We start from the raw sequence: 7,834 nt of genomic DNA, 5'->3' as shown, positions 1-7,834 counted from the left end.
CCTACATACTTTCATAAAATTCTCAATGGAATAGAAAAGTTAATTTTTGCAAAAAACATAATTGCGTCTTGAAATCCGTGTTATTTATTACATAGGCCTAATCCGATACATTATCCTGTTGAAAATATGAATTAAAAAATTGAAACACTCGTTTTATCACATTTTGTAGTACAAAAATATAAAATTCTTAAAAATGAGTTGAATTGGTAAAAAAGTTAAATAAAATTAAATAATTGCTATGCTCATTTCATATATGGAACCATTTGGCAATAAATTGCGGTTAAAATAGAATAAAATTTTTCTTTAAAAAAATTTGGTTGCGCTTTTATAAAGTGCCCATTGAATAGATAAACGTACACAAAAATAATAGCAACATGAACTTTATGTTATTTATTATAGAGTCATGTTGCCAAGAGTTCTTGGTGGTCACTCACGACGGGGTCAGCCTCCATGGACCCGCTGGAGGACACAAACAACTCGCCTTGCTCAAGGACATGGTCAAGGACCTTGACTATCACTACACTAGGGAAGAACTGTATTTACTTACCTATAGACAAATACTGAGGTGTGTTAATGATTTTAATATTATTTTTTATAAGATAACCTACTATAGTAAATAAAGACGTGAGCTAAGAAAAGTGGGAATTCTAATCCATATTTCAGCCAAGGTCTTAAGTTAAATGACTATATTTTATTTTATAATGGATGATAGGAAAAATGTAAGCGGGTTTCCTTCAACCCATTGTTGGTGGTTTGGTTATTTGTAGGATTTATTTAGGCAACATAAATTAATTAATTTTGACAAATTCATATCCGTTGACCCCCAATGCTGGACACCCTTCAAAAAGGGCATGTGTTGACACAGTGTATCCAGCATTTAATGTCAACTATGGAGATGAATTTGTTGAATGTATAGTAAAAACTTTGGTTAATAAACAACAAAAACAAACAAGAACAAAAATCTATATTTACGACTCATTTAAATTACGGAATACGGAAGACGGAATAAGCTTATTTATTTTCTTAGTACACTTGCATTGAGAACAAAATGTTGATTTTAAGCCAAACTTTGGATCCTTTCATAAAATATTTTAATTTTGCTATGCGAAGTTTGTAGAGTCGGAGACATAGAATCGGAAGATATATTTCTTTAATGTAAATGGAATTTAGTAAAAAGTCTACAAAAGAATTTACCTCCATCAACAAATTGTTTGAATTAAAAGTGTAAAAAACAAGCGTTACTAAAACACACTAGAAAATGAGAAAAAGCGAAGAAGAATCGTAATTACTAATTTAAACCAGTTTATCTATACAAAGGGATTATTAGTCCCTAGAATTAAAAATATAATATCTGTTTAGCTTCATTTTAATACCCTCTCAGCTTTCTTTTCTTTGTCACTGCTTAATATCGTAAATTTGCCTTTTAGCCTTTACAGTCGAAGTGATGTTCATTCGAGCTTAACATAATGTGTATTCTTAAATATTAAATGAAAAAATTGTTTCTATGTAGAATATATCTTTGTATTAATTTAATTTTAATTGTTGCACAGTGAAAAACATTTCAAATACGTATTAATTTGTTACGCAGATGTTTACCCTAATAAGAGGTTTCCCTTAAACTTGTGCCATGACTTAGTTTTGATACAAAAGGTAGTTTGTATGTTTGAATTTTCAGAACGTCTCTGACAGGACCGTCCACTCTGAACCTCACTCCCTTGGTGGACCCTCAGGATGAGTACCTCCTAACAACCCTAGCAGTAGACTGGGTACATCAGACCCTGTATTGGCTGTCAGGGGCGGTGCTGATTCTCCACTGCGGTCAGTTGGATGGTTCCAGTCCCAGAATCCTCTACAGAGGGTTGTATATAGAGCAGAACCTCAACAAGCTTCTAGTGGACCCTTACGTGGGGTGAGTCACTGAATCAAAATTTTAATCTTCTACGGATTGACATCAATTCAATTTAATTGTAGTCTTAGAGGTCACAAAAAGATTCTAAATACATTGCACCAGCGAAAAACAAAAAAATTAAAGTTGAAAACAATACCGTTGTTTCAGGAAGTTATTCTGGATGACTAACAACGAGATACACACGAGTGACCTGGAGGGAAAGGGGGTCCGAAAGGACGTGTTTTCCAGCCTAGGAAGTGTCAGGAATATCGCTATGGACCCGTCTGTTCAGAGGTTGTATCTCCTCGTAGCTGGCGGTGCTCAGGAGTCATGGAGGCTGGTCTCCTGTAGATATGACGGCTATAACTTACACACCTTCACTGACACTCCCAGTGTAATATATTATGTCTATTGTAGCTATAGAGAAGTAAGGTACAGAGGAAACATTCAATGGAACACTTAAATGTCTAGCACCTATCGCTGATGTCTAGGGCAAAGTCTAACAATGCCTACCCCCGTTTTCATGAAGTGCAACGCTTCCACTTGAGGAAGAACCTGTGCCCCCTGCGTTATGGGGGTTTCCGTACAGTGCACACCGCTCGGGCACTTCCTTGCTCAGTACAATTGCATTTCAGGCACAAAATACTAGAACTGAAAGTGCACGGTAGTCTCATAAACAAGTTTCCTAGGTACCTTCCTTCTCTGTGTGGTAGCTATTCCAAAGAAAGTAGTCTTAAAGAAATGTTATAAATTTTAAACACTTCAGGAAATACGATATTGAATAGTAGTTTCTTCCAGACTATATATTTATATTGACGATAACCGTAATTAGCTTTCAAATTTTCTTTATGCAATACATACTCTTATTTCTAAATAATAGTGTTGCTATTTTCCTCACATTTTAGTGAGGAACTACACCAAATACTTCGTATGTAGATAACCTCGCATGGAGATAACAACATAAATTAGCTATCAATTATGCTGCTTACATTTACTTATATCAGTTGATACATAACTCATGTGACTAATTTTCAGGTGATCTACGGCCTGGGAGGTTTTCAGGACCGAGTATTCTGGATACCTCATGAGGAGAAAAGCTCAGTGTGGCTAGGGAACGATGATTATCAATACACCTTCTCAATCTATACAATAAACTCTACAAACCACAGTAACTATTCAAAACCCTCTCTGATGCTCTCTTTCTCTGAGGTAAATTGAACAATTTACTCATCAAAATGTAGGTCTAAAAGTATTTTACCTGCAAATGGAATGTATTTACATAGTTTAATCTACTAACAACAAGAAATTACAACCTTTTAATCAAAATATAATAATCTGAAGTCTTTTAAGTGGAAAAATATAGTAGGATGAGTATAATAATACGAGTATCTTCTCCGAGCACGAGCTTGTAGTCAATGCGGGGGAATATAACTCTTAAGCCTGACGATTGTATTTCTTGTATCTATTTTGTTGAATGATGCGTATTTAATTTGAGACTTAAAAATATACAAAAAAGGAGTTCTCTAACTTAGTTATTTTTTTAAAGATTTTCCCATTGTGTGTACACACACACACCCACACGCAAATCGATATCTCTATCATTCGTTTGAATAAGGTTTGAAGTAGCCAGCTGAAATTAACTGGCATATGCATTTACAGTTGTTCCTCGACGTCTTATTTAATTAGCATCTTGTTTGACTTATCAAATTGAGTGGTCAATTCGTAATTCAATAATGCGCAAACCATAAGCATATTTATAACACATTTAACATATTAAACATATTTATATCTATTTGATAAGATAATTCGTCTAAGCAATACATTATTTTTATAAATATTCCCAATGAAAATCGATAAATCATAAATTTGAATCGTATTCTGGCAATGTTCCACACTTTTAGGGAAGTATAATACGTAGTTTTTGGTATCGAATTCGAAAATACGTATACGATATAATTACGGACTTATTCACACATAGCCTTATTTTTGTAAATTTAAAAGTGATAGACAAACTCTCTGAAATTGGGAACACATTAGTTGTTTTTACAATTAGATTTTATATTATTACCACTAACCAGACAGAACTAGATTATTATTGATAACTAGCTGAGAGGTATGACGAGCGACTGCAAATAATCCATTATCAAATTACATTGTATGTTTGTTGCGTTATCTGGTATAATTCGTCAAATAATGGTTAAATTGATTATCCATGTTGCTTTTGATAAAAAAGTTTGACAATTCACATCATTTTATTTTTTGACCTTCAACCAGAAGTCGTTATTTTGTCATCATGGTCATTACATTATCCATACTATATCTATATACTTTTAATTAATACAGCAAGGGTTTTCTTTGCTACATCCCTTTTGGCAGAGGGGCAAATGGTAACTCAAAAGGTCCTTTAGGGATTCGTCCCCTTGCGTTTAATTTATATCTACAGTTCCCTTTCAAATATTCAGTGATCGAAAATTGTAGCCTAATAGAGGTAAGGAAATTGCTCATTATGGTATATATCTCAATTCAACAATTTAATTAATTGTACTTAGTAATTCTATTGTCCTAGTTACTGTCACACAGTAAACCGCGTATTATTTAAAAATAAAAAGGGTATTGTTTTTCTTTTGCCTAAGAACCCAGTTTTGAACACAATTAAAATACGCAATTCCTCATGTTTCTCCCTCTTATGTCTAGAAGGCATTTCAATAAAGTTGCAAAATTTCCAAGTCGAGGCTCTCACAGCGTATTGCTATGGTACAGTAGTTAGATACAGTTTGCAATTTATTTAAAAATATATAGAGCATAAACTTACTATTTTCTGGTTTCAGCATGTCTGGAATCTACGAGTCTATCATGAAGATCTCCAGACACCAAAGAGACAACAATTAAAGTGATTTTGGAAAGGCTTTAAGTAAAACGTAACACCCTTGCTTGGAATACACTATTGCCAAATAAACATGTACTGCAATAGAACAATTAAAAATGAATAAAAATAGTTATTGTATGACATGTAAAACAATTGCTGCTACATATTGATGTTGTAATATTGTGGCATGATGATGTTAACTTCGGGAAAGGATTTACAGGCAATAAGCTAATCCTTTCGTAACCAAATGTATAATGTCATAGAACCATAATAACAATTCAGAAATAGTATGTATACTGAATAAAAATGGATTTAATTTACAAACGTCGAAACATCCAACAACCAATTATTTTGCTGGCGAAAGAACTTTATTGATATACAATGATGCTATGCAATTATGTTTTTGATATAGCCTTATATACATTTCTACAATTAATTATTAATGCAATTGGAACCAATGTGAACAAGTCTAGTTACAATGCTAAAGCATTTAAAATTGCTAGAAAATATAAACGGATGAGATACAAAATGTATTCCTCATATGATAGGATGAGAACATGGACGAGACTTATCAGGTTTAGAGGATTTCCTCCCCAAGTTGACAAGGCAGGGACTTACAACCTACTGTGAGAGGATCAGCTAGTTGAAGTGGAAACCCGAGTTAATATTCTTCCTGTAAAAAAAAAAAAAAAAAAAAAAAAAAACTCATCATTTACCAAATTAATTATTCCGTGTATTGTAATAATCATAAGATAAAACAGTTGTCATACTACATTAACGCTTGAGGTTAATTAAATTAGCAAGGTCGTTGAATTGAATTGAAAGATAAAAACTAACATATACTTTAATCTGAACTGAAATGTCTGAACTTCGTTGATTGTAAAGTCCAAAATAAATTTTATTTACCTAGAAAACTAAAGCAGATTGTCAAATTTATAATCTATATTATGGAAAAGAATTACAAAAAAACTTTATATGTATATACAGTTTTGCCAAATAGATTGACTTTTGTTACCTGTATTTTATAGCTACGCTGAATCTATTGGTGATCTATTTCAATACCGATCAACTGCGAAAGCTTAACTTAGTCAAATAGCGGTCTACAAATATCGCCATCTCCATACCCTACTTGGTGGTAGATAAGCCTCGAAACGTTATATATTATAATTGGTAGCTGCTATATTTATTATGCACAAAAATTGTGTATTTGAAATAGTATTTTTGTATATAACACTTTTACGATTACTTAGTATGATTACCCCATTATAGTTTATAATAGTTCGTATGTAAGGCAAAGTAATCGGAGTGGTATTGATTAACTATTTTTTGGTGAGGGTGGGGGGTTTAGTAAACATTTTAGATTTTATGTTTTAGAGAATTTTCTTTGTAAGTAGCTACTGTTTCTGGTCACTCATGGTAAAGCATAAGCACGGGGCCTTGCAAAATTGTTTAAGAGTCTTTCAAAGCTAACACACACATCAAATGATGTAATTTGCACGATAATGTTCGTAAAAATCTTGCAATATCAACGAAACCTGAATTAAATGTGTAAACCAACTATTGTTTGCAAGGCACGCTAGAATATCCGAAGCGACTAATAGAATAAGGTCTAGGGGGCTGGGTCATTGGCAAAATAATTTTCCTTTACTTTTTTTACTCTAAAAAACCATAAAATGGCACAAATGTTCGACAGTCAGATGATGAAAAAAATCAAACTATTTGGTGAATTACAATTGAGTTTAAGCTGTTTAATTTGGTAAATAATACGTTGCGTTTAATGTTATAGTTATAACAAATAAATACACTTTTCTAGATTTACTTACTCAAACCATTATATATATTTCACATGAATAAAGCACACTCCACCATATTGTTGAACCAGTTTTACTTTTGGCAGACCATTATTCAAACCGCAAATTATATAAACCGCAGTGAATTATTATGAAGAGTGTAAAGAAGCAGAGTGAAAAGTCTAGACACATTCTGTTGTGCCTTTTTTACCTTAACTTTTGGTGTTAGTAACTGAAATACTAATTTAAGTCCAATGATAAAAAATAATTTAAATAATTAAACTTGTAAAATATAATTTGCATACAAATATTTATTTCCAGTTAAAGTAGGTCATAATACATCTTATTAAAAAATCATTTAAATAATAGTTTTTATATACTTTCGACTTTTTCTATGTCTCACCTTTACGTCATAGGACGATGGGCTCAAGCCCGGGACTGTTTTACCCATTATTTCAGGCTAGCACTAGAGGGCTGCCCATCGATAGATCTATTGGCAATTCTTGGGATTTCAACCAGAAGCCCCACGCTCTCCACTATACCAGCTCGCTCCCCTTTATATGTTCTATACTAATATGAAATACATTTTGTACAAAGGAAACGTGTAAACTAATTGAAAATGAACAGCGAAACTTACAACTCTATCCGAGTAATTTTAATTGGGTTCGTCAAAGATTCTTCGCAGTAAACATTTTTCGAATAATTATTTTTATAACAACTTTATAAGCAACGTTCATCAATAAAAGTTTTTTTTTTTTTACCAAAGAGAAAAAGTCCCTTAGAGCTGCTTCGTTTGTGGTACCACAACGATATGAGAAGCCCCGAACACAATCCCAATTTGTAACTGTAACCACTAAACATATCCATTACGTTTTATGAGAGAGATTGACCACATAATACAACCAAACCATGCTCTCTATATTGATGTTTAGTTCTAATTTGGTAATACAATATTAACTAATTTTTTTATGAAATTATTCTGTACCAATAATATTCTGTCGCATAAAAAGATATTTACACCAAAAGAGAGTAAGATTTGAATGTTGAAACTATCTCAATTTTAAATTAAATTACTTTTAGATTGATGTAGCTGTAAACCAACAAACAGTAACTAACGTTACCAACAGTTGATTCATACTGGGGATTCAGACGCAACAACTCACTGACGATTTTGCACAACAAACAGTAACTAACGTTACCAACAGTTGATTCATACTGGGGATTCAGATGCAACATCTCACTGACGATTTTGCACAACAAACAGTAACTAACGTTACCAACAGTTGATTC

General features: G+C 32.7%; 1 protein-coding gene across 1 annotated transcript; it reads left to right on the top strand.

Moving 5' to 3' along the window:
- Positions 1–374: 374 nt before the first annotated feature.
- LOC128989127 (low-density lipoprotein receptor-related protein 8-like) lies at positions 375–4,933 on the top strand. The gene is made up of 5 exons (XM_054410993.1): positions 375–565; positions 1,676–1,909; positions 2,057–2,282; positions 2,924–3,097; positions 4,717–4,933. The coding sequence occupies exons 1-5, from the start codon at positions 375–377 to the stop codon at positions 4,780–4,782; spliced, it is 891 nt and encodes a 296-aa protein (XP_054266968.1). The 3' UTR covers positions 4,783–4,933.
- The last annotated feature ends 2,901 nt before the right edge of the window (positions 4,934–7,834 follow it).

The sequence above is a fragment of the Macrosteles quadrilineatus genome, unplaced genomic scaffold, assembly GCF_028750875.1.
Source record: "Macrosteles quadrilineatus isolate MER2022 unplaced genomic scaffold, UCM_ALF_1.0 Scaffold_3__2_contigs__length_128488019, whole genome shotgun sequence".
Lineage (NCBI taxonomy): Eukaryota > Metazoa > Arthropoda > Insecta > Hemiptera > Cicadellidae > Macrosteles > Macrosteles quadrilineatus.
Note: the sequence above shows the minus strand (reverse complement) of the source record. Positions and strands in the feature narration are given on the sequence as shown.